At 38.2% G+C, this 26154-nt stretch overlaps 1 protein-coding gene across 4 annotated transcripts in view; it reads right to left on the reverse strand.

Moving 5' to 3' along the window:
- LOC113888432 (multidrug resistance-associated protein 4-like) overlaps window positions 1–26154 on the reverse strand; it is a 105877-nt gene that overhangs the window by 11830 nt on the left and 67893 nt on the right. The window contains exons 16-18 of one of the 4 annotated variants that reach the window (XM_027535559.1): window positions 13342–13431; window positions 3475–3647; window positions 2932–3037 (exon numbers count right to left, since the gene is read on the reverse strand). In XM_027535559.1, the coding sequence (XP_027391360.1) occupies window positions 2932–3037; window positions 3475–3647; window positions 13342–13431 (369 nt within the window). Of the gene's footprint in view, window positions 1–2931; window positions 3038–3474; window positions 3648–6825; window positions 6941–13341; window positions 13432–26154 lie in introns of those variants that run through there. The other 3 variants (XM_027535562.1, XM_027535560.1, XM_027535561.1) reach the window with 3 other exon arrangements.

Here is a 26154-nt window from a genome sequence, read left to right on the forward strand (position 1 = left end):
AGAAGTTTGAGTTGAGGGAGAAACAAAGAATATAGAACCATAAATTGACTATAAACAGAAGAGTTGGGATCTGAGTTTCTTGGCTCTGCCTTTGGTTCTTCATCATTCATTGCTAAAGAATACTCTAACTAGAGACAGTGAAAATGTTGACCACAGACAACAATACTGTTAGAGCAAGTGCAGATTGTCACACGCTCCCTTTGCTCACGTTACCAGGAAGAATCCGGGTGATATGAAGACTGCAGTGAGAAGAGACTGGAGGGAAGAGCTGTGCTGTTGGCTGCAGAGAAAGCAGGTCACGAGCATCCAGCTAATCCTGAAAACTACAGGAAGAACCCTCTAGTGTAGAGATAGTGGTGAGTCTCAGGATAAAGAGCATTTCTAATTTGTCTGTCTTGCTCCTCTGTTTTGTGGCAACAGAGAAAGTAAAGATTATATTAGCTGTCATTATGACTTCATCATGTTTAATAAACTTAATATTGAGAGAACTTCTTTGTGAAATAGAATTCTAAGCCTGACACATGAATGGTGTTTAATGAGCCAAAGTAGGGTAAATCCCTTTGGAGAGACAACAGATAAACAAAGCTTTCAATTGTTTCCCAACAAACCCTTTCTCTGATTTATTTACAGTGAACAAACCCATATCCATCTAATCATTTCAAGATTTTTGATAAAAGTGACTATTTGGAAAATAAATAGATGTCTAAATTAGAGATTAATTCTACTCTTTCTCGGAGAAGGCAATGGCACCCCACTCCAGTACTCTTGCCTGGAGAATCCCATGGACAGAGGAGCCTGGAAGGCTGCAGTCCATGGGGTCGCTGAGGGTCGGACACAACTGAGCGACTTCACTTTCACTTTCTACTCTGTCTCTCTGATGAAATTTTAGGCAGCTATTAAGAATGGAGCTTTAGAAAATTAATAAATGACATGGGGAATTTTAAGAATAAATAAAAATTCTGCTGATAAAATACTCTGTTTTGCATAAAAAGTATTAAACTGGTTCTAGTGTTATCCAAATAATATTATAGCATTATGAAACTGTTACTTTCTGGTAGTGGGTATTTTGTAACCTTCCTTTTATGAGATTTTCTTTTATTTTCCTATTTCTACTTTGCACATTTATTGTTTTTTTATAACAAAAATAGATTTTTATGGATTAGCATCAATTAAAAATAGAATTAAAAAAACACATCTGTCTATCTTTGTGCAGAAGTATTCACTAGTGCAACAAAATGTAATTATTATACTTTAAGCACTTGCAATGATAGGGCTTTATGGTGACTACCCTGTCGGTTATGCCCTTCATCAGCATCTTTCACTTCCCCAGCTACTCCTTGAAGTTGGTCACCCGCCCTCTGGAGCATCAGTCTTTGCAACAGATTGACTCATCTTTATGTCCACATTAAAGCTTGCAGAACAGACAATCACCTGTTTTCCTGAAAGGAATGAGGTACAGTCACCCCTCAGTGTGGGTGCAGTTCCAGAACACCAGAATGAAGTGAAGACGGCAGTAAAGTGAGTCACATGGATGTTCTGGTTTCCTAGAGCACACAGAGGCTATGCTTACACTACACTAGACTGCCAAGTATGCAATAGCATTATGTCTGAGAAAACAATGTACAGACTTTAACCTAAAAACAATGTGTTGCTAAAAAAAAAATACTAATCAACAGAGGAGACTTCAGCAAGTCAGAGCAGTAACACTGAGGTTACATACCACCAGAGCAACAATAACGATTGTGAAAAAGTTTGCCGTATAATGGGAATTACCAAAAGGTGAGACAGAGACATGGAATGATTAAATGATGCAGGGTTATAATAAACTCTCAATTTGTAAAAATGTAGTATCTGGGAAGTACAATAAAACACATTATCTCTATTTCTAAAGCAAGAAATACAAATAAGGTTCAAATTTGGAAAGGAGTACATCAAGGCTGTATATTATCACTCTGCTTATTTAACGTATATGCAGAGTACATCATGTGAAATATTGGGCTGGATGAAGCTCAAGCTGGAATCAAGATTGCGGGAGACATATCAATAACCTAAGATATGCAGATGACACCACCCTTATGGTAGAAAGCAAAGAGGAACTAAAGAGCCTCTTGATGAAGGTGAAAGAGGAGAGTGAAAAAAGCTGGCTTAAAACTTAATATTCAAAAGATGATGATCATGGCATCTGGTCCTATCACTTCATGGCAAATAGATGGGGAAACAGTGGAAACAGTGACAAACTATATTCTTAGGCTCCAAAATTGCTGCAGACAGTGACTGCAGCCATGAATTAAAAAGACACTTGCTCCTTTGAAGAAAATCTATGATAAACCTAGACAGCATATTAAAAAGCTGAAACATTAATTTGCCAACAAAAGTCTGTCTAGTCAAAGCTATATGGTTTCTCCAGTAGTCATGTATGGATGTGAGAGTTGGACCATAAAGAAAGCTGAGCACCAAAGAATTGCTGCTTTCAAACTGTGGTGCTGGAGAAGACTCTTGAGAGTCCCTTGGACTGAAAGGATATCAAAACAATCAATCCTAAAGGAAATCAACCCTGAATATCCATTGGAAGGCTGATGCTGAAGCTCCAATAATTTGGCCACCTGATGCAAAGAGCTGAATTACTGGAAAAGGCAGCAGGAGAAGGGGATGACAGAAGATGAGATGGTTGGATGGCATCATGGACTCAAAGGATTTGAGTTTGAACAAACTGGGACATAGTGAAGGACAGGGGGGCCTGTTATGTTGAACTTCATGTGGTTGCGCAGATTCAGACATGACTGAGCGACTAAATAACAACATTTTTTTTAGGAAAGATAGGAGAAACTAAGAGAAAATTACATTACTGGAGGTTCCTATCAAGTTTTACAAGGAAGGATACGTTAAGAAATTGAACATAAATGAAAACAGCTAAAATGGTGAGGGTCTTACCAATATCCATTCACAGTCAATGACATTGCTCAACCTGTGTGTGATGGTTATCACAGTGCACTGGGCAAATTTCTCGTGAATTTTTCTTTGTATTAACTTATCAGTACTAAAATCAAAGAAATTAATTTAGTTCAGTAAAGACAGGAAAAGCAGACTTAACACTTTAAAATATCATGATACTTTTACAATGTTTTTAAAAATCAATGCCTTAACATATAATCTTGTTCTTAAAAAGCTAAGTATAAAAGATCTATTTAGAAATTTAGTGTTTTTCATTAAATGATGGAAAATAGTCTTCCCTCAAATTTTCTTAAAACTATAAGGAGCTGGATTTGGGAATCTAGCTCTCTCAGGATGCCTCATAACAACATTAACCCCATGTAACATGTCTTGGTTTTTCCTTTGTTTCCTGCAATTACTCTTAGCAACAAATATCCATCGGGCCAAGAGAACACTTAGAAACATTTCTAAGCATCACTAAATGTTTTCCATTTACCACATTTAGAAGTCAGTTTCAAGGTTTCCTGGGTCTCAGCTCCATACCTTGGATCCACATTTGATGTGGCTTTGTCAATAATCAATATCTGATTTTTCTTGAGAATAGCCCTGGCAAGGCACACCAGTTGTCTCTGTCCAACACTCAAGTTCAACCCAGACTCTGCTAATTCAGTATTCATTTTACCAGGAAGATGTTCGATGGTGTCTTTAAGTTGCACCTGTGGATACAGAAAGAATGGCATTTTCCTAAGCAAACTGTTACTAAAGTAGACAAGCCTCTTACACATTAGAACTTTGACATCCTCAGGACTTCTTATGTATCTTATATGTACAGCCAGGTGAAGGGGAGAGCTCTTTCCGAAGAGTATTCACTGAAAGAGATGGTGGAGTGAAGTCAGGACAGAAAGATCTCAATATACCTGATCCCTGCCAAAGGACATCTTCCAGAAAACCCACCTAGGGATTAGCTAAGAAGTCTCTCAAAAAATGAAGCTGTTTCTTCCAATGTGGTTTAAGCAGAAAAGTTAAAACAAGCTTTATGGTTTATTCCAGTTTCCCAAAGTTCCTTTTGCATAGAAGTTGGTACACTAAAGAAAAACTTAAAAATTTTTACAGGAAGTCTTTTGCTCTGAAGATATAATCCTACCAGCACTTTACTATTTGGTGAAGTTTATACAAATTCAAACAATGGCAAACTGCACTATAAGGTGCATTAATAATCCTGGAACCTGCTCTGGTGATGGCTCTTTCCCAAGTTTAATTCTATAAATAGTGGACCAATCAAGTGCATTTTCCTCAGTGTCATAAATGTCTTGCAGTGAAAGAAAACTCATGAAAAGTAAGACACAACATCTTATTTACCCCAGAATATGGTTATAGGTGATGTTTATATTAATATATCTTCATAAAATTGTACTCACAAGATTAGAAAAAAACAAACTTTTAACTGCCAGAGATAATCTGAAAGTATATTTGGTGGTAGGGGTTAGTTCAATAAATATTTATTTTGGAAAAGTATTATAGAGCAATAACCAAACTCAGGCTATACTTGAAGTTGAAGAACAAAGAAGAAATACACTTCAAATTAGGAGACCAACAGACGATGAGTGATGGCTGATAAGTTATCTGACACATTATAATGTCAGATAACAACATACCAAGGGTGAGTGAGCAGTGTTTTCATTTTTTCATTTTTCAGGTATCCTAAATGCTGGAGCACATCTATGAATGTGAACCTGAGTTATGTTCTTGATGAGTCCAATCCCATGAAAGGGGAATTCTGAGTTAGGAATAAATACGGTATTAGTAGGTAGTGTTAGCATGAAAAGTACACAAAATCTAAAGGGTAAGATTTGGCTTGTGGTGCAAGTGGTTGAACTCGGTTAAGACTGACTTCCTGACTCATACTTGCCTCTGACTTGGATGACATCTCATCACTAATTTGATTTTACACTTTCCTATGAATTTGTCCATATTGGCTTCACGAGGAAAAAAGTTTGCGAGGGGAACAACTTTTTTTTTCCCCCCCCAAAAAATGTTGTTTGCTGAGACTGTCTTCATTTATAAATCAGGGATGGCTATGAGAATATATGAATATGAAGGTCTTCTGTAGTGTAATGACAAAATCAAGTTATAATTAAGTATTAAAATGGGTAAAAAGAACAATAGAATCAGAGACAATAATAACTAGGAGTTACAACTAAAGAATCTGAAAATATACAGATAATAGTATAATATTACTATTAAATTTATTGATTGAGATAACTGTGTTAGGACATATAAGGGAATGTACTTGTTCTTATAAGGTGTACATTTATGTATTTAAAGGTGAAATCCAACTTTTAATAAACATTTCTACAACTTACAAACAATTCAGAAAAATATAGATTATAGAAGAGGTGGAGAAAATATGGGAAGATACTAACAGCTGATAAATGAGGTGAATGTGTATATGTGTTCATCATACTATTCCTTCAATGCTCCTGTGATTTGAAAATTTTAAAACAATAAATTGGAGACTTGGGACTTTCTGGTGGTCCAATGGTTAAGAATCCTCCTGCCAATGCAGAGGACATGGGTTTCATCGCCGGCCCAGGAAGATCCCACATGGCAAGGGGCAAGTGAACCCATGTGCCACAACTACTGAGCCCAACTCTAGAGCCCACAGGCTGCAACTCCTGAGCCTGCAGGCCACAGTACTGAAGCCTGTGAGCTCCAGAGTCCAGGTGCCACAACAGGAGAAGCCATGTCAGTGAGAAGACTGTGCACTGCAACAAAGAGTAGCCCCTGTTTGCTGCAACTAGATAAAGCCTGCAAGCAGCAATGAAGAACCAGCACAGAAAAAAAAAAAAAAAAAAATTGGAGGCTTATTCAGACAGTCTGGGCGTAAGTCCTGCCTGGCTCTGCCAACTGGACGAGTTACTAAACTTACTCTACCTTAGCTTTCTAAACTCTAAGACTATAGTATCATAATATCATAATTATAAAGATGAGTACCTAACATTGATAGAGTATAAAATGAATCAGTACATGTAGAATTGTCAACAGATCAATAGACATTGCCCAATATTAATAATATTGTCAGCTAGGCTCTCTTCATGGTCTGCTCCATTTTTCTCCTTTGTGTGTATCAGCACTGAGACCTTGTTACATATGCACTGGCTTGTTTTCCATCTTCTCCAAGAGAATTTAAGCTTCAAAATGGTAGAGACTTTGTCTTTTGATGATTGTGATAGCCCCAGAGTATGCAACAATGCCTGTCTAACAAGCTCTCAGTTGATATTTGTTGGCTGTATGAATGAAGGCATGAGTGAATCTCATGTGACATATCTGTTCCTATAAATTAGAAAATAAATCCACATAGATAAATAATTTATATACAACACTCTTTTCTTATTAAGTGTAAGTGTAAAAGGAATATATTCTTATAACAATTAACTGGCTCCAAGATACCACAACTTCACATTTTAAACAGTGGAAAGCACTGAAAAAGTTATGATTTAAGGAAAATGGAGTAAATAATACTATCCAAAATTATACATCTCAGTACAGAATCCTTCAGATTGTTTTTGAATTTGGGAAAATAATAGAATATAACAAAATTGAAAAATAATACACTGAAATTGAAGGTACCCTATTTCTATCTCCATAAAGATTTTCAATTTACCTACTACATATACTCTATCTACCAACCATGCACCAACACCCCTCATAGAAGGTCAACACAGATGTCAGACGGTTTCTATATTGTGTGGAACCTTTTTTATTTATTTATTTTTTCAAAAAGAAAGGTGAGTGTGGGCTAGAAGGAGACAGGGAAATGCAATCCACAGACGGAGAAGAGCTTTTACTAGAGCAGGACCAGCATTAAACGAAGTAAAAAGAGAGCTAGTTTACCTAATACAAGGCCCCAGGAAGTGGATATATGAGCTGTCCCACAGCAAGGACTGAACCACGTGGTTCCTGATGCACAGGCTGCTGATGCCCAGGTTTCTGTATCTTCGTTTCCTGTCTGATAAGACACATTTCTGTCCAAACAGTTCAGTTCAGTTGCTCAGTCATGTCCAACTCTTTGACACCCCATGGACCGCAGCACGCCAGGCCTCCCGTCCATCACCAACTCCCAGAGTTTACTCAAACTCATGTCCATTGAGTCGATGATGCCATCCAACCATCTCATCCTCTGTCATTCCCTTCTCCTCCTACGCTCAATCTTTCCCAGCATCAGAGTCTTTTCAAATGAGTCAGCTCTTCACATCAGATGGCCAGAATACTGGAGTTTCAGCTTCAACATCAGTCCTTCCAATGAATATTCAGGACTGATTTTCTTTAGGATGGAGTGGTTGGATGTCCTTGCAGTCCAAGGGACTCTAAAGAGTCTTTCCCAACACCACATTTCAAAAGCATTAATTCTTTGGCACTCAGCTTTCTTTATAGTCCAACCCTCACATCCATATATGACTACTGGAAAAACCATAGCCTTGACTAGACGGAACTTTGTTGACAAAGTAATGTCTCTGCTTTTTAATATGTTGTCTAGGTTGGTCATAACTTTCCTTCCAAGGAGTAAGCGTCTTTTAATTTCATGGTTGCAACTACCATCTGCAGTGATTTTGGAGCCCAAAAATATAAAGTCAGCCACTGTTTCCCCTGTTTCCCCATCTATTTGCCATGAAGTGATGGGACCAGATGCCATAGTCCAAACAGAGACACTATTAATATCAAACATTTGACTGCATGATTTCTTCCCCAGTTTTGACTGGACAGACTGAATGCTTAACTTCATATCCCAGAACCTAAGCTGTTTTGTTTTTATTTTCTTAGTTAATTTATTTATTTTAATTGGAGGCTACTTACTTTACAATATTGTAGTGGTTTTTGCCATACATTGACAAAAATCAGCCATGAGTGTACATGTGTTCCTCATCCTGAAACCACCTCCCACCTCCCTCCCCATCCCATCCCTCAGGGTCATCTCAGTGCACCAGCCCTGAGCACTCTGACTCATGCATCAAACCTGGACTGGTGATTTATTTCACATATGATAATATACATGTTTCAATGCTATTCTCTCAAATCATCCCACCCTCACCTTCTCCCAAGGAGTCCAAGAGTCTGTTCTTTACATCTGTGTGTCTTTTGCTGTCTCACACATAGGTTCATCATTACCATCTTTCTAAATTATATATGTGTGTGTGTGTGTGTGTGTGTGTGTGTGTGTATGTGTGTGTGTGTGTGTCTGTTAATATACTGTCTTGGTGTTTTTCTTTCTGATTTACTTTACTCAGGAGCAACACACTGATGATTCATTTCGAGAGTTTTATCTACTGTGCTCTTTTAACCTTTGACTGATAAGGTGCTTCATCTTCAGGTATATTTATGTTATATGTGTGACATTGTCTTTGTTTCTTAACGCCTCAATCAGAACTAATTAACTAATGAGCTTTTGTCAATTTATAGTAAGGTGGCTAGTTTTCAGTATATGAAGAAATGTATTTTCAGCATATTTTGAAAAATAACCAAGATGAGATGGTCAGCATCCATTGCACTGTCTCCCTTCTGAATGTCCATCTGTCCCAAGGAAGAAGGAGGGAACAGAATTAGAAGACTTTAAAAGAAGAAAACATAGCCATTCCCTCCTACTCATGCTCAGGCCACTCCTGTGAATTTGGGTTCACATGTCCAGTTTGGCACAATTTACAAACTAATAACTAGGGTTTTGAGTTACTTAAAAATTGACATCACTGATTTAGTGATACCTCATACAGTGATGGGCTTTCCAGGTGCTACAGTGGTTTTGAATCCTCCTAACAATGCAGGAGATGCAAGAGATGTGGATTCAATTCCTGGTTTGGGAAGATCCCCTGGAGAAAGAAAACAGCAACCCACTCCAGTATTTCTTGCCTGGAAAACTACATGGACAGATGAGTCTGGTGGGCTACAGTTCCACAGAGGGTCACAAAAAGTCAGATACGACCAAGCATGCACATGCACACACTTAGAGTGATAAATCACCCCATTATTCTATTTCTTTAGGAACTTTTCTTTATCACATCTGTATGTTTTCAATGAAAGATTTGGTAGGTTTCCTTTAAAACAGTCATAAAGAGGCAATTCCTAGAGAAACACAATGACGGGATGATTTCTCTAAGTGATATTACCAAAGTAAACTGGCTCAATTACAGAAGCAATACATGGAAACCACATACTTCACTTTTGAAATAAACTCATGTCTGTTTCTTTTTATAGAAAGCTCCAAATGTAGTTTAAATAAAGGTAGATCTTAGTGTTATATACCCCTTCTACCACTTCATCATTTTTAAAATTTAGATTAACGTTGCCTCTCTGTCCATGGAACAATGTCTTCTAAAATTCTAGAGTAATTTTTCTACCTGAGAATCTGTAAAAATATATATATATATATCAGCTGAGAAACAAATAGAAAAATAATTTACCAGTACTTCCAGTTTGTTTTAGGATATGATAATTTCACCATTAAAACTGTCCTGTAAATTCAAGATCAGTGGATAAGAAAGCTATGGTACATATACACAATGGAGTATTACTCAGCCATTAAAAATAATACATTTGAATCAGTTCTAATGAGGTGGATGAAACTGGAACCTATTATACAGAGTGAAGTAAGCCAGAAAGAAAAACACCAATACAGTATACTAACGCATATATATGGAATTTAGAAAGATGGTAACAATAACCCTGTGTACAAGACAGCAAAAGAGACACTGATGTATAGAACAGTCTTATGGAGTCTGTGGGAGAGGGAGAGGGTGAGAAGATTTGGGAGAATGGCATTGAAACATGTATAATATCATGTATGAAACGAGTTGCCAGTCCAGGTTCGACGCACGATACTAGAAGCTTGGGGCTAGTGCACTGGGACGACCCAGAGGGAGGGTATGGGGAGGGAGGAGGGAGGAGGGTTAAGGATGGGGAACACATGTATAACTATGGTGGATTCATTTTGATATTTGGCAAAACTAATACAATTTTGTAAAGTTTAAAAACAAAATAAAAAAAAGATCAGTGGATCAACCTATCTTTTATTACATTTGATAGTTAACTGCTCTCCACTCTTCTCTCCTAGAATTTCACTATAGACTCACAAACTTATATGAAATCAGAGGTGCACTTATTTTAGGGCAGGAGAAGGAAAGCAATTTGCCCAATTTAGGAAAACAAAGGAGAAGGAAATGGCAACCCACTCCAGTGTTCTTGCCTAGAGAATCCCAGGGACAGTGGAGCCCGGTGGGCTGCCGTCTATGGGGTCGCAGAGTCGGACACAACTGAAGCAACTTAGCAGCAGCAGCAGTAGCAGCAGAAAAACAAAATCCCCACATTGCTGGAAAGCTCGGTGGGTGTGTAAAGACTCAGTGCTGACATCCTTCACAAACCAGAATTACTGGCTGAAAATTGTCAGGCCTCTAAAACTGCCTGCTCACAGTCAAGGCTCATCTATATGTTACAGATTTCAGAGCTTCCCTGGGAGGGTAACACTAAATGACAAACACATCAATTCAAAATAAGAAAAACAATCACTCAGATTTGTGTAACAACGACAACAACAACAATTAAAGAACTATGCCACACTTCTCTGAAATGAAGAGAACAATCAAAAATTTAGAATTATTTATGTCAAAGAATGTTTTTTTCCTATGTTTCCTCTAAGAGTTTTATTGTGTCTGATCTTACATTTAGGTCTTTAATTCATTTTAAGTTTATTTTTGTTTATGGTATTAGGGAGTGTTCTAATTTCATTCTTTTAGATGTAGCCATCCAATTTTCCCAGCACCAATTATTGAAGAGATGTTTTCCCTCCATTCTGTATTCTTGCCTCCTTCATCATAGATTAGGTGACCATAGGTATGTGAGTTTATCTCTGGGCTTTCTATCCTATTCCATTGATCTATGTTTCTGTTTTTTTTTTTTTTTTTTTTGTGGCAGTACCAAACCATCTTGCTTACCGTAGCTCTGCATTGAATTTGTCAAAAAGGTCATTTGGGTTTTTCTATAACATCTTACATAATGAACTTTTTGGTCAACTTAATAATGTAGTCTGAAATCAAGGAGCCTAATTTTCCCAGCTTCATTTTTTCTTTCTTAAGATTGCTTTGGCTATTCGGGATTGTCTGTGTTTCCATACAAATTGTAAAATTTTTCGCCCTAATTCTATGAAAAACACCACTGGTAATTTCATAAGGATTGTATTGAATCTGTAGATTCTTTGGATAGTATAGTTATTTTCACAATATTGATTCTTCAAATCCAAGAACATGATATATCCTTCAATCTGTTTGTGTTGTCTTTGGTTTCCTTTGTCAGTATCTTACAGTTTTCTGAGTACTGATTTTTTGCCTCCTTCAATAGGTTTATTCTTAAGTATTGTATTCTTTTTGTTGCAACGGTAATGGGATTGTTTCCTAATTTCTCTTTCTGATCTTTCGTTGTTAGTGTATAGGAATGCATGTGCTTACTTTTTAGAAGCAAAAGACTGAGCTAGGTCCTAGGAGAAATTCAAAGACTGTCTATGGTTTAGAAGTCTAGAGTTTGTGCCATCAGTAGAATTGATTTATAAAATGAGGGCAAATACACAAAATAAATTGTATTAAATATTCAAACCAACAGCAAGTTAATGGTCAAAAATGTTTCACACAAGAGTAAGGAAATTCAAAGAAGTGGGGCAAAGGAAAACATGACACAAATGACAGAAAATTCTCTAAAAATAAACCTATTCATGTAAAAACTTAGCAAATTCTCCAGGGCTCTGTTACCTGCATTCATGTTGCAGCATTAAAATGACAATAGTTCAGTTCAGTTCAGTTCAGGCGCTCAGTAGTGTCTGACTCTGCAACCCCATGAATTGCAGCACGCCAGGCCTCCCTGTCCATCACCAACTCCCGGAGTTCTCTCAGACTCACGTTCATCGAGTCAGTGATGCCATCCAGCCATCTCATCCTCTTTCGTCCCCTTCTCCTCCTGCCCCCAGTCCCTCCCAGCATCAGAGTCTTTTCCAGTGAGTCAACTCTTCGCATGAGGTGGCCAAAGTACTGGAGTTTCAGCTTCAGCATCATTCCCTCCAAAGAAATCCCAGGGCTGATCTCCTTCAGAATGGACTGGTTGGATCTCCGTGCAGTCCAAGGGACTCTCAAGACTCTTCTCCAACACCACAGTTCAAAAGCATCAATTCTTTGGCACTCAGCCTTCTTCACAGTCCAACTCTCACATCCATACATGACCACAGGAAAAAAACCATAGCCTTGACTAGACGGACCTTTGTTGTCAAAGTAATGTCTCTGCTTTTGAATATGCTATCTAGGTTGGTCATAACTTTCCTTCCAAGGAGTAAGTGTCTTAATTTCATGGCTGCAGTCACCATCTGCAGTGATTTTGGAGCCCAGAAAAATAAAGTCAGCCACTGTTTCCACTGTTTCCCCATCTATTTCCCATGAAGTGATGAGACCAGATGCTATGATCTTCGTTTTCTGAATGTTGAGCTTTAAGCCAACTTTTTCACTCTCCTCTTTCACTTTCATCAAGAGGCTTTTTAGTTCCTCTTCACTTTCTGCCATAAGGGTGGTGTCATCTGCATATCTGAGGTTATTGATATTTCTCCCGGCAATCTTGATTCTGGCAATCACCAATAAATAGTCATTCTCATATTCCAGGGCTTTCCTGGTGGCTCAGACAGTAAAGAATCTGCCTGCAATGTGGGGGACTCAGGGTTCGATCCCTGGGTTGAGAAGATCCCCTGGACAAGGGAATGGCAACCCACTCCAGTATTCTTGCCTGGAGAATTCCATGGACAGAGAAGCCTGGCAGGCTACAGTCTGTGGGGTTGCAAAGAGTCAGACATGACTGTGCGTATCTCTGTCTTCTGTCTTCTCACATTCCAACTCTATAATATACTTTTATAAACACTTTACTATGAAACTTCCTCATTTTATTGGTCTGATCTCATTCACATCTTTCAGTTAATAATGAAAAACTACTCTTATCTCCACTTAGTAGATGTTCCCTAAGACCAGAAGAATAAAATGAACACTGGAGGGTAATTAGGGTAATTACATCACTATATCACTAGTAGAATTTGATCCCACAGCTTTAAAATCTAGTTTAGTGTTCTGCTAAGGACAAGATAATGTATCTAGTCGTTCAACGTTTTAAGGAAAAAGGTAAAATGGAAATATGGCAATTATATTTCCAAGTTATATTGTTGGTTTTCATCATCATCAATTAACAAACATTTTAAGTGCAGACATATCATCAATGTTCTTCTAGGATGTAAACAAAGTCAGTTAAGCTGTTAAGTTCCTCTTAATTACCTTCAATGCTCTAAATGTACACACATAGATACTGATACTAACAAGTTAATTATATTTAATATTAATAAATTACCTCTTCTAAGACATTCCACAGTTCCTCATCTGTATGTTCATTAAAAGGATCCAGATTGTTCCTCATTCTTCCAGTGAATAAAACAGGCTCCTAAATACCCCAAAATAGTGAATGTTATTACCTTAACCTCTTTGTATTATATCCAATGCTTACAGAACAGAATTGAAATATAAAATATCAAAATTCACTGTAATTTTTAATAATAAAGTTGCAAACATATGTATAGAAAACATTATAAAATAATTTTCCATGTACAAAATGTGCTACAAAATGTCTTCCAGACTCCTGAACATTAACAGAAGAAGAAAGTGTTGAAGAAGTTTTTTATCATAAGAAAAAAAAACTGAAGAAGAGAAAGGAGGATTTGATTAAAAAAAAAAAAAAAAAGCTTCCTGGGAATATCTGCTTAAGCACACACATGCAAACTGAGGATATAATTCCTGGAGAAATTTACATCAAGATCTACATAAACTAGCTGTCAATCCTAGTGTGACTGGGAAATATAAATCACATGATTAGTTGAGGTTTGTGCCTCAAAGCAAAACCATTAAATATTTACACGCTGGCACTGAAGAATAAACTAGGCTCTTCTCTCCACTGGTCAGTCCTATAGGATATGGAATCTCTTCATTTGTATGAAAGGAATATCCCCACAGGTGCAAAGAGAAATCAGCTCCTGGAGTCTGCAGCACCTCTGTCCATGGAGAGATCTCCTCGGATTCTGCATCAACCTGATCCCCACATTCTTTCACCTGTGTTTCAGGATGACCTGCTTCACAGAACCTCATTATTAACTGCAAGGTCAGGATGACCTGAAACCCATTATGACCTGGGTCATAATAAAATTATTTAAATAACTTTTCCTGTTCTACTTTTGGAGGAGCCACAAGTAAATTACCCTAGAAATATATGTGTCCTTCCAAGTTTCAAGATAGAATCTTGTACAAAAGCTCACGTAGAATATTTACATTTTCTTCTGGAAGGCTCTAGTAAGCCAGGTCACATAATATGAGCAGAGAAGAGCCCAATAGGCTCCTTTCAGTGAAGGGGGCAGAACAAGGGCTGGCACACGTGTGGGAACAAGAGGAGACCTGACGCTTCCACAAGTGCCCGGAACTGCTCGGAATCACCAGCCTCAAAATCATGCCTGGCCTTGGGGCTTCACTTCACAAAAGCCTGAGACTAAAGATAAAGAAGAAAGACATTTATTTTGCCTAGTCATAAAGAAGAATGACACTCAGACAGCCTCTTGTACCTTCTTTAAATATTGTCTCTGTTTTAAGTATGGTGAGAGACAAATGAATGCAGAAGACTCAGGGTACGCCACTAAAAAATGTGTATCTCTAAGAAAAATCCAAAATTAAAAAGACATGATAAAAGGAGCTTTATTCTATACATCTGTGTATACCTGTGGCAGATTCATGTTAATGTATGGCAAAACCAATACAATATTGCAAAGTAATTAACCTTCAATTAAAATAAATAAATTTATATTTTAAAAAAAGGAGCTTTATTTGCCCAAAGTTGATTAAGTGGCCAATATGCCTCCAAAGCAGTGAAATCACTGGTCAGCCATTTCAAAATGATTACTGAACTGAAAAATCCCAAGACCCAAATTTAAGGTCTCCCTTAAAACTCTTGAATCTAGAATCAAAGAATAAACAACAATCTATGCAATAGTAACGGTTCATTTTCAGGGTAATAACCATCATTCTACTTTAGATTTTCATAAAACTTCTTACTGTTTGTAATTATCAACCCTAATATTTCTACATGCAGGCAATTTCTCATCCTTCAGTTGTGTGCATGAAGTTAAAACAGATGATGTGGCCAGGCAAGGGGAGGCTAGTCAACAATATTCCTCTTTTCTCCATCTTCATTTTCCAGACCCTTTCAGATAAGCAGCTACTCCCCGAACATAATCACAATCAGTGTTCTTTCTGGGAAACATACTTAACTACTTCAGATCTTCAGCACGAAGGATGAACATACTTCAGCTACCTGTTCTGTTCAAGGAATTATTTAGGAAGAGCTTTCATTTTTCCTTATTGCTGAAATTTTGAACACAAATTGAGGAGAACTTCTTATGAACACAGCATTCATTTCTGAAAGATCCCCCCAGGACTCAGGGTCTATGTCAACACTCATCTGTCTCTGCCTACCCAGGTCCTTGGGAATCTCTTTAAATTTGAATCCTGTTAGTATATTTCAGAAATTAATACCTTGTTGGCTGCAACATTTGCAATTTTTTTTTTTCATTCCATAGGCTGGCTTCTCGGTTTTATTTATGGTTGCCTTTGCACTGCAAATTCTTTTAAGTTTAGCTAGGTCCCATTGGACCTAGTTTATTTTTGTTTTTGTTTCCATGACTTTAGGGGACAGATCCAAGAATATATATTGCTGTGCTTTGTGTCAAAGAGTATTCTGTCTATATTTTCCTATTGGATCACGTTTTACAGGTCTTTAGGTCTTTAATTCATTTTGACATTATTTTTGCATATGGTATTAGAGAAAGTTCTAATTTCATTCTTTTACATGTAGTTGTCCAGATTTCCCAGCACTATTTATTGAAGACTGGAAGGAATTTATTTATTCCATTACATATTCTTTCCTCTTTTGTCTTTGATTAACTGACCATAGTGCATGGGTGCATTTCTGGGTTTTCTATCCTGTTCCACTAATCTATGTGTCTAGTTTCTGTGACAGTAACATACTTTTTCCATTACTGTATCTTTGTAGTATAGTCTGAAGTCAGAGACTGTGATTCCTCCAGTTTTGCTCTTTCTCAAGACCATTTTCACTATTTGAGGTCTTTTCTGTTTACATACAAATTAAAAAAAAAAAACAAAACTTTTTTTGTTCTAGTTCTGTGAAAACTGCCACTGGTAATTTGATAGGGATTGCATTGAATCTGTAAATAGTCCTTTTCAACAATATTGATTCTTCCGATCTAAGAACAGAGTATATCTTTCCATCTGTTTGTATCGTCTTTGATTTTTTCATCAAGCGTCTTATAGTTTTGGACAATAGGTCTTTTGTTTTCTTAGGTAGGTTTATTCTTAGGTATTCCTAGTGTTGTTTTTTCTTCCTTTTACATGATGGCTAGTGAGATTGTTTCCTTAATTTCTCTTTCTGATACTTTGGTTTTAGTTTATATAAAGGCAAGAGATTTCTGTATATACAATAGCTTATACAGCTCAATATCAAAGAAGCAAACATTGCAATCAAAACATGGGCTGAAGACCTAGAGATTCTCCAAAGAGAAATACAAATGGCCAATATGAATATGAAAAGGTACTCAACATCACTAATTATTAGAGAAATGTAGATCAAAATGACAGTGAGGTATGACTGCGCACAGGGCAGAATGGCCATCATTAAAAAGTCTACAAATAATAAATGCTGGAGAGGGTATGGAGAAAAGGGTACCTTCCCACACTGTTTGTGGCAATGTAAACTGGTGAAGTTATGGAAAACAATGTGGAGCTTCCTTAAAAAAACAGAAAAAGAGATCTCATGTGATTCAACAACTCCACACCTCAGCATATATCCAGACAAGACAAAAATCCTAATTCAAAAAGATACATGTATCCCAGTATTCACAGCAGAAGTACTTAAAATAGCCAAGATATGTCCATGGCAGATGAATGAATAAAGAAGATGTGGGATATACACACATATGCAAACATACAATGGAATATTACCAGCCATACAAAAATGAAATTATGCCAATTGCAGCAACAAGGATGGGGACCCAGAGGTTGTCAGACTAAATTAAATAAGTCAGACAGAGAAAGACAAACATCACATGAGATCACTCATATGTGGAATCTTAAAACTGATAAAAATGAACTGTTTACAACACAGAGATAGACTCACACACATAGAAAACACACTCAGTTCAGCCCCTCAGCTATGTCTGACTCTGTTCAACCACATGGACTGCAGTACACCAGGCTTCCCTGTCCATCACCAACTCCTGGAGCTGGCTCAAACTCATGTCCATCAAATCAGTGATGTCATCCAACCATCTCATCCTCTGTCATCCCCTTCTCCTGTCTTCAGTCTTGGCCAGCATTAGGGTCTTTTCTAATGAATCAGCTCTTCACATCAGGTGGCCAAAGTATTGGAGCTTCAGCATCAAACCTTTCAATGAATATTCAGGACTAATTTCCTTTAGAATTGACTGATTTGATCTCCTGGCAGTCCAAGGGACTCTCAAGAATCTTCTCCAACACCACAGTTCAACAGCATCAGTTTATCAGCACTCAGTCTTCGTTATGGCCCAACACTCACATCCATACATGACTGCTGGAAAAACCATAGCTTTGACTAGATGGACCTTTGTCAACAAAGTAATGTCTCTGCTTTTTAATATGCTGTCTAGGTTTGTCATAGTCTTTCCTCCAAGTAGAAGTGTCTTTTAATTACATGACTGCAGTCACCATCTGCAGTGATTTTGGAGCCCAAGAAAATAGTCTCTCACTGTTTCCACTGTTTCCTCATCTACCTGCCATGAAGTGATGGGACCATATAAAATGATCTTATTTTTTTGAATGTTGAGTTTTAAGCCAGCTTTTTCACTATCTGTTTTAACTTTCATCAAGAGGCTCTTTAGTTCCTCTTTACTTTCTGCCATAAGGGTGGTGTCATCTGTATATCTGAGGTTACTGATATTTCTCCCTGCAGTCTTGATTCCAGCTTGTGCTTCATCCAGGTCGGCATTTCACATGATGTACTCTGCATACGTTAAATAAGCAGGGTGACAATATGCAGCTTTGATGTCCTCCTTTTTCAATTTCGAACTAGTCTGTTGTTCTATGTCCCGTTCTAACTGTTACTTCTTGACCTGCATACAGATTTCTCAGGAGGCATTTAAGGTGGCTTGTGATTCCCATCTCTTGAAAAATTTTCCACATTTTGTTGTGATCCTCAGTCAAAAGCTTTGGTGTAGTTAATAAACCAGAAAAAGATGTTTTTCTGGAATTCTCTTGCTTTTTCTGTGATCCAACCAACGTTGGCAGTTTTATTTCTGGTTACTCTGCTTTTTGTAAATTCAGCTTGAACCTCTGGAAGTTCTCAGTTCATGGATTGTTGAAGCCTAGCTTAGAGAATTTTGAGCATTACTTTGCTATTGTGTGAGTTGAATGCAATTGTGCAGTAGTTTAAACATTCTTTGTCATTGCCCTTCTTTCGGATTGGAATGAAAACTGACCTTTTCCAGTTCTGTGGCCACTACTGAGTTTTCCAAAGTTGTTGCCATATTTACTGAAGCACTTTCACAGCATCATCTTTCAGGATTTGAAATAGCTCAACTGGAATTCCATCACCTCCACTAGCTTTGCTCATTCTTCCTAAGGCCCACTGACTTCGTATTCCAGGATGTCTGGCTCTAGGTGAGTGATCACACCATCGTGATCATCTGGGTCATGAAGATCTTTTTGTACAGTTCTTCTGTGTATTCTTGCCACCTCTGCTTAATATCTTCTGCTTCTTTTAGGTCCATACCATTTCCATCCTTTATAGATCCCATCTTTGCATGAAATGTTCCCTTGGTATCTCTAATTTTCTTGAAGAGATCTCTGCTACTGCTAAGTCACTTCAGTCATGTCCGACTCTGTGTGACCCCATAGACGGCAGCCCACCAGGATCCCCCGTCCCTGGGATTCTCCAGGCAAGAACACTGGAGTGGGTTGCCATTTCCTTCTCCAATGCAGGAAAGTGAAAAGTGAAAGTGAAGTTGCTTAGTCGTGTCCTACTCTTAGCGACCCCATGGACTAAGCCTACCAGGCTCCCGTTCTCCAGGCAAGAGTACTGGAGTGGGGTGCCATTGCCTTCTCCTGAAGAGATCTCTCTCCCATTCTATTGTTTTCCTCTATTTCTTTGCATTGATCACTGAAGAAGGCTTTCTTATCTCTCCTTGCTATTTTTTGGAACTCTGCATTCAGATGGGTATATCTTTCCTTTTCTCCTTTGCCTTTAGCTTCTCTTCTTTTCTCAGCTATTTGGAAGGCCTCCTCAGACAACCATTTCACCCTTTTACATTTCTTTTTCCTGAGGATGGTTGTGATCACCACCTCCTGTATAATGTCACAAACCTCCATCCATACATAGTTCTTTAGGAACTCTATCAGATCTAATGCCACAAATCTATTTGTTACTTCCACTGTATAATCATAAGGGATTTCATTTATATCATATCTGAATGGTCTAGTGGTTTTCCCTACTTTCTTCATTTAAGTCTGAATTTTGCAATAAGAAAAGAATCTAGTGGCTACAAAAGATGTAAGCAATGTGGAGGGATAAATTAGAAACCTGGTAGTAATAGATACACACGACTATATACAAAATAGATAAAAGGGATGTATTGTATAGAACAGGGAACTGTGTGTAATATCTTGCAATAACCTATGATAAAAGAATCTGTAAAATATATATATGTGTATATATACACACATATAATATATATATAAATATATATTTATATAAAATTTTACATATGTAAAACATATAAAACTGAGCCACTTTGCTGTACAATTAAAACCCTGTGAATCAACTATGCTTCAGTTTAAAAAAATAATCAGACACACACAATATTTGAAACCTGGCTCTGCACCTTACTGTAAGTGGGATAAGCTCCCAGTTCCTCAGTTTTTAAATCTGTCAGGTAAGGATAACACCAGAACTGTGAAAATTAAGCAAGAAATGATAGGATAAGGGGCTAAAAATGTATTAATGATTCTACAAACAAGGGATTATGAATACACATGTAACTTCTCGGGGACTGTCACAAGCACTAAAGGAACAGAAATGAGAAATATAGGCCCTGTCCTTAAAGAGAGGGGAAAAAATAGTCAAGGGAGTGTGGAGGGCTGAGAAAAGGCCAGAGGTCTTGGTGTTAAATTAAGAAAGTATCAGTGTGTACAAGGCAGTGGTCAGGAAAGACATGGTGGGAGGCGTGCCAGAAATCAAAGCACAAAATGTTAGTCTGTCTTCTTGCTCTTGGTGGAAAATGTTAGATACATTTCTCTGTTACACTTTTCCCCAAAATTCCTATTTTATTTTTTGTTTGTTTTTTGTTTATTTGCTTTACTATTTATATTTATATAAACAACTTAGTTTATATTGTAACCATAAATATAAAGAAAATCACCAAGGACCATGAATACATAAGCAGAAATTAAAGAGTAAAGTCACTCCAGAATGTGTTAGTCTTTTTACTTAAACAGAAATAATACCCACAGGCCAGTGCCCTGATCCTTATGAATAATTACAGTTCCTAATGATTGAGCTTTCCCAAGAACCAGACATGGACACAAACATTATCTCATCCAATTACATCTTCATAACAAATCTGTGTGGCAATGATTCTCAGACTTGGTTTAAGGATGAGAATGCTGAAGCTTGGCAGCCAAGTGACGTCATCAAGGCAACACAGTCATATGAGGCAGAGCAGGAATAAAACTGTGAGTCATGTTGACACTGGCCTACACTCTTAAACATTCCAGCCCTGTCTGCCTCCTGAATGGTTTCCTGGGAACCTTTGCATATTGCAAGTTCTCTCCAGATTCTCTCTCTTTAATCAACCAACACTACACCTTGGAGACAAATGCATATAAAGTGGAATGTACATGGACACAAAGCTTAGCACTATTTTCTAAGTAAACTCTCTGGAGTGTGTACCTAGAACATGCTCAAAGGAAGGATGGAAACCAACAGAACAGAACCAAAACATGCTGATGTCAAGGTATGCTTAGTTTTTGCTCAGATGTGCTACCAAATATTATTTGCAGAGCCAAGAATCATCTCATATTATTTATTTACAGAATTATTTTATGTACACAAGCATACAACTTTTTTCTATTAAGAAGCTTTGAAATAATGCAGGGCATGTTTCTAAAGCTTTTTTCCAAGGATATGAAAGGACTTTACAGACATGCCCTTTAGTTCTACTAACTAATCTCACGTGGCCATTTCAGAGATCAGTTCAGTCGCTCAGTCGTGTCCGACTCTTCGCGACGCCATGAATTGCAACACACCGGGCCTCCCTGTCCATCACCAACTCCAGGAGTTCACTCAGACTCACGTCCATCGAGTCAGTGATGCCATCCAGCCATCTCATCCTCTTTCGTCCCCTTCTCCTCCTGCCCCAATCCCTACCAGCATCAGAGTCTTTTTCAATGAGTCAACTCTCTACATGAGGTGACCAAAGTACTGGAGTTTCAGCTTCAGCATCATTCCCTCCAAAGAAATCCCAGGACTGATCTCCTTCAGAATGGACTGGTTGGATCTCCTTGTAGTCCAAGGGACTCTCAAGAGTCTTCTCCAACACCACAGTTCAAAAGCATCAATTCTGCAGTGCTCAGCCTTCTTCACAGTCCAACTCTCACAGCCATACATGACCACAGGAAAAACCATAGCCTTGACTAGACGAACCTTTGTTGGCAAAGTAATGTCTCTGCTTTTGAATATGCTATCTAGGTTGGTCATAACTTTCCTTCCAAGGAGTAAGTGTCTTTTAATTTCATGGCTGTAGTCACCATCTGTAGTGACTTTGGAGCCCAAAAAAATAAAGTCAGACATTGTTTACACTGTTTCCCCATCTATTTCCCATGAAGTGATGGGACCAGATGCCATGATCTTCGTTTTCTGAATGTTGAGCTTTAAGCCAACTTTTTCACTCTCCTCTTTCACTTTCATCAAGAGGCTTTTTAGTTCCTCTTCACTTTCTGCCATAAGGGTGGTGTCATCTGCATATCTGAGGTTATTGATATTTCTCCTGGCAATCTTGAGTTCAGCTTGTCTTTCTTCCAGTCCAGAGTTTCTCATGATGTACTCTGCATATAAGTTAAATAAGCAGGATGATGATATACAGCCTTGACGTACTCCTTTTCCTATTTGGAACCAGTCTGTTCTTCCATTTCCAGTTCTAACTGTTGCTTCTAACTGCATACAGATTTCTCAAGAGGCAGGTCAGGTGGTCTGGTACTCCCATCTCTTTCAGAATTGTCCACAGTTTATTGTGATCAACACAGTCAAAGGCTTTGGCATAGTCAATAAAGCAGAAATAGATGTTTTTCTGGAACTCTCTTGCTTTATCCATGATCCAGCAGATGTTGGCAATTTGATCTCTGGTTCCTCTGCCTTTTCTAAAACCAGCTTGAACATCAGGAAGTTCATGGTTCATGTATTGCTGAAGCCTGGCTTGGAGAATTTTGAGCATTACTTTACTAGCATGTGAGATGACTGCAATTTTGCGGTAGTTTGAGCATTCTTTGGCATGGCCTTTCTTTGGGATTGGAATGAAAACTGACCTTTTCCACTGCTGAGTTTTCCAAATTTGCTGGCATATTGAGTGCACCACTTTCCCAGCATCATCTTTCAGGATTTGAAATAGCTCAATTGGAGTGCCATCACCTCCACTAGCTTTGTTTGTAGTGATGCTTTCTAAGGCCCACTTGACTTCACATTCCAGGATGTATGGCTCTAGGTCAGTGATCACACCATCGTGATTATCTGGGTCATGAAGATCTTTTTTGTACAGTTCTTCTGTGTATTCTTGCCACCTCTTCCTAATATCTTCTGCTTCTGTTAGGTCCATACCATTTCTGTCCTTTATCGAGCCCATGTTTGCATGAAATGTTCCCTTGGTATCTCTAATTTTCTTGAAGAGATCTCTAGTCTTTCACATTCTGTTTTCCTCTATTTCTTTGCATTGATCACTGAGGAAGGCTTTCTTATCTCTTCTTGCTATTCTTTGGAACTTTGCATTCAGATGCTTATATCTTTCCTTTTCTCCATTGCTTTTTGCTTCTCTTCTTCTCACAGCTATTTGTAAGGCCTCCCCAGACAGCAATTTTGCTTTTTTGCATTTCTTTTCCATGGGAATGGTCTTGATCCCTGTCTCCTGTACAATGTCACGAAAGGCATTCCATAGTTCATCAGGCACTCTATCTATCAGATCTAGGCCTTTAAATCTATTTCTCACTTCCACTGTATAATCATAAGGGATTTGATTTAGATCATACCTGAATGGTCTAGTGCTTTTCCCTACTTTCTTCAATTTAAGTCTGAATTTGGTAATAAGGAGTTCATGGTCTGAGCCACAGTCAGCTTCTGGTCTTGTTTTTGTTGACTGTATAGAGGTTTTCCATCTTTGGCTGAAAAGAATATAATCAGTCTGATTTCGGTGTTGACCATCTGGTGATGTCCATGTGTAGAGTCTTCTCTTGTGTTGTTGAAAGAGGGTGTTTGCTATGACCAGTGCATTTTCTTGGCAAAACTCTATTAGTCTTTGCCCTGCTTCATTCCGTATTCCAAGGCCAAATTTGCCTGTTACTCCAGGTGTTTCTTGACTTCCTACTTTTGCATTCCAGTCCCCTATAATGAAAAGGACATCTTTTTTGGGTGTTAGTTCTAAAAGCACTTGTAGGTCTTCATAGAACTGTTCAACTTCAGCTTCTTCAGCGTTACTGGTTGGGGCATAGACTTGGATTACTGTGATATTGAATGGTTTGTCTTGGAAACGAACAGAGATCATACTGTCGTTTTTGAGATTGCATCCAAGTACTGCATTTTGGAATCTTTTGTTGACCATGATGGCTACTCCATTTCTTCTGAGGGATTTCTGCCCGTAGTAGTAGATATAATGGTCACCTGAGTTAAATTCACCCATTCAAGTCCATTTTAGTTCACTGATTCCTAGAATGTCTACATTCACTCTTGCCATCTCTTTTTTGACCACTTTCAATTTGCCTTGATTCATGGACCTGACATTCCAGGTTCCTATGCAATATTGCTCTTTACAGCATCGGACGCTCCTTCTATCACCAGTCACATCCACAGCTGGGTATTGTTTTTGCTCTGACTCCATCCCTTCCTTCTTTCTGGAGTTATTTCTCCACTGATCTCCAGTAGCATATTGGGCCCCTACCGACCTGGGGAGTTCCTCTTTTAGTATCCTATCATTTTGCCTTTTCATACTGTTCATGGGGTTCTTAAGGCAAGAATACTGAAGTGGTTTGCCATTCCTTTCTCCAGTGGACCACATTCTGTCAGATCTCTCCATCAAGACCCACCCGTTTTGGGTTGCCCCACGGGCATGGCTTAGATTCATTGAGTTAGACAAGGCTGTGGTCCTAGTGTGGTTAGATTGACTAGTTTTCTGTGAGTATGGTTTCAGTGTGTTTGCCTTCTGATGCCCTCTTGCAACACCTACCATCTTACTTGGGTTTCTCTTACCTGGGCGTGGGGTATCTCTTCACGGCTGCTCCAGCAAAGCGCAGCCGCTGCTCCTTACCTTGGACGAGGGGTATCTCCTCACCGCCGCCCTTCCTGACCTTCAACGTGGGATAGCTCCTCTAGGCCCTCAAAACCTAAAGCTAAGGAATCTAAGCTCATTTATTTTCTACTGTAACAACAAGTCATAAATCTAACAGCCAGAGGAAATCTTTAAATATCGGGACTGAATGTTCTAAAAAGGTCTTCCCATTTTCTTGAAAGGGATACCTTTGAAAAAACTTTTTCAAACTGTGGTAAAATACACATAAAATTTACTAGATTAACCACTTTAAATGCACAGTTCAGTGGTATTTAATACATTCACATTGTTGTACAGCCATCACCACCATCCAGTGACAGATCTTTCATCTTGAAGAACTGAAACTCTGTACCCATTAAACAACAACTCCCCTCTCCTGGCCACTCCTGGCACCCACCATTCTATGTCCTGTATCCATGAATTTACTACTCTAGGTACTTCCTGTTAGTAGAATCATACAATATTTGCCCTTTGTGACTGGCTTATTTCACTTAACTCAGTTTTCTCAAGGTTTATCTGTGCTATAGCATGTGTTAGAATTTTCTTCTTTTTTAAGGCTGTATAATATTCAACTGTATGCATATGTACCACATTTTGTTTGTTGATTCATATGTCAATAGACCCTTGGGTGCCTCCATCTTTTTGCTGTTGAGAATAATGCTCTATATAACATGTATGTTCTAGTATCTCTTCAAGACCTTTCTTCCAATTCTTTTGGGTTTATACTCTAAAGTAGAATTGCTAGGTTATATGATAATTCTATCTTTAATTTTTCAGAGTGACCAACAAGTTGATTTCCATAGTGGCTGTTCTATTTTACATTCCTATCAGCAATGAATAAGGATTCTAATTTCTCTATATCCTTGCCAACACTTGTCATTTTCTTCTTTTCTCTCTCTTTTCTTTGATAGCAGACATCTTAAGGGGTGTGAGGTGGCATTCACTAGAGTCTGAAAAGAATATCTTGGTTTCAAAACTACTTAGAGTAATTTCAGGTATTTTAAAGGCCATGGGTAGGTAGCCCAAGTCCACATTCGCCTTCCTTTGGGTGCCACGTTGTACATACTTCCTGATAAACAGGTATTTCAGGACACATTACACCCACATTCCAGGAAGCACATTTGCCTGGCTCTTTTTTTCTCATCTCTTCTCTGTTCCTCATCTCAAGAGGGTATTTTACTGAGTTTCCTTTGATGGGCAGGTGATTACCGAATATATAAGTAAAAACTCAAATTTTTAAAAAGAAATCACAAATCTGTCAAAGCAGAGGACAAGATGATATATAAGGACACAGGGCATATGTTGCCCTTGGCTATATACCTGGAGGATAGTAATTTCACAGTATATATCACAGAATTATATTGAGTGAATGAACCACAAGGAATGATAGGAGTATCTACTGTGCACATAGTCCAGTCTCCAAAACTTTCCCTGAAAGTTATACTTCTTTCAGAAGAAGAAGACAAAAGAATCAGAGCCCAGGAAGAGATGGC

The sequence above is a fragment of the Bos indicus x Bos taurus genome, unplaced genomic scaffold, assembly GCF_003369695.1.
Source record: "Bos indicus x Bos taurus breed Angus x Brahman F1 hybrid unplaced genomic scaffold, Bos_hybrid_MaternalHap_v2.0 SuperScaffold_100126, whole genome shotgun sequence".
In the NCBI taxonomy this organism is placed as follows: domain Eukaryota; kingdom Metazoa; phylum Chordata; class Mammalia; order Artiodactyla; family Bovidae; genus Bos; species Bos indicus x Bos taurus.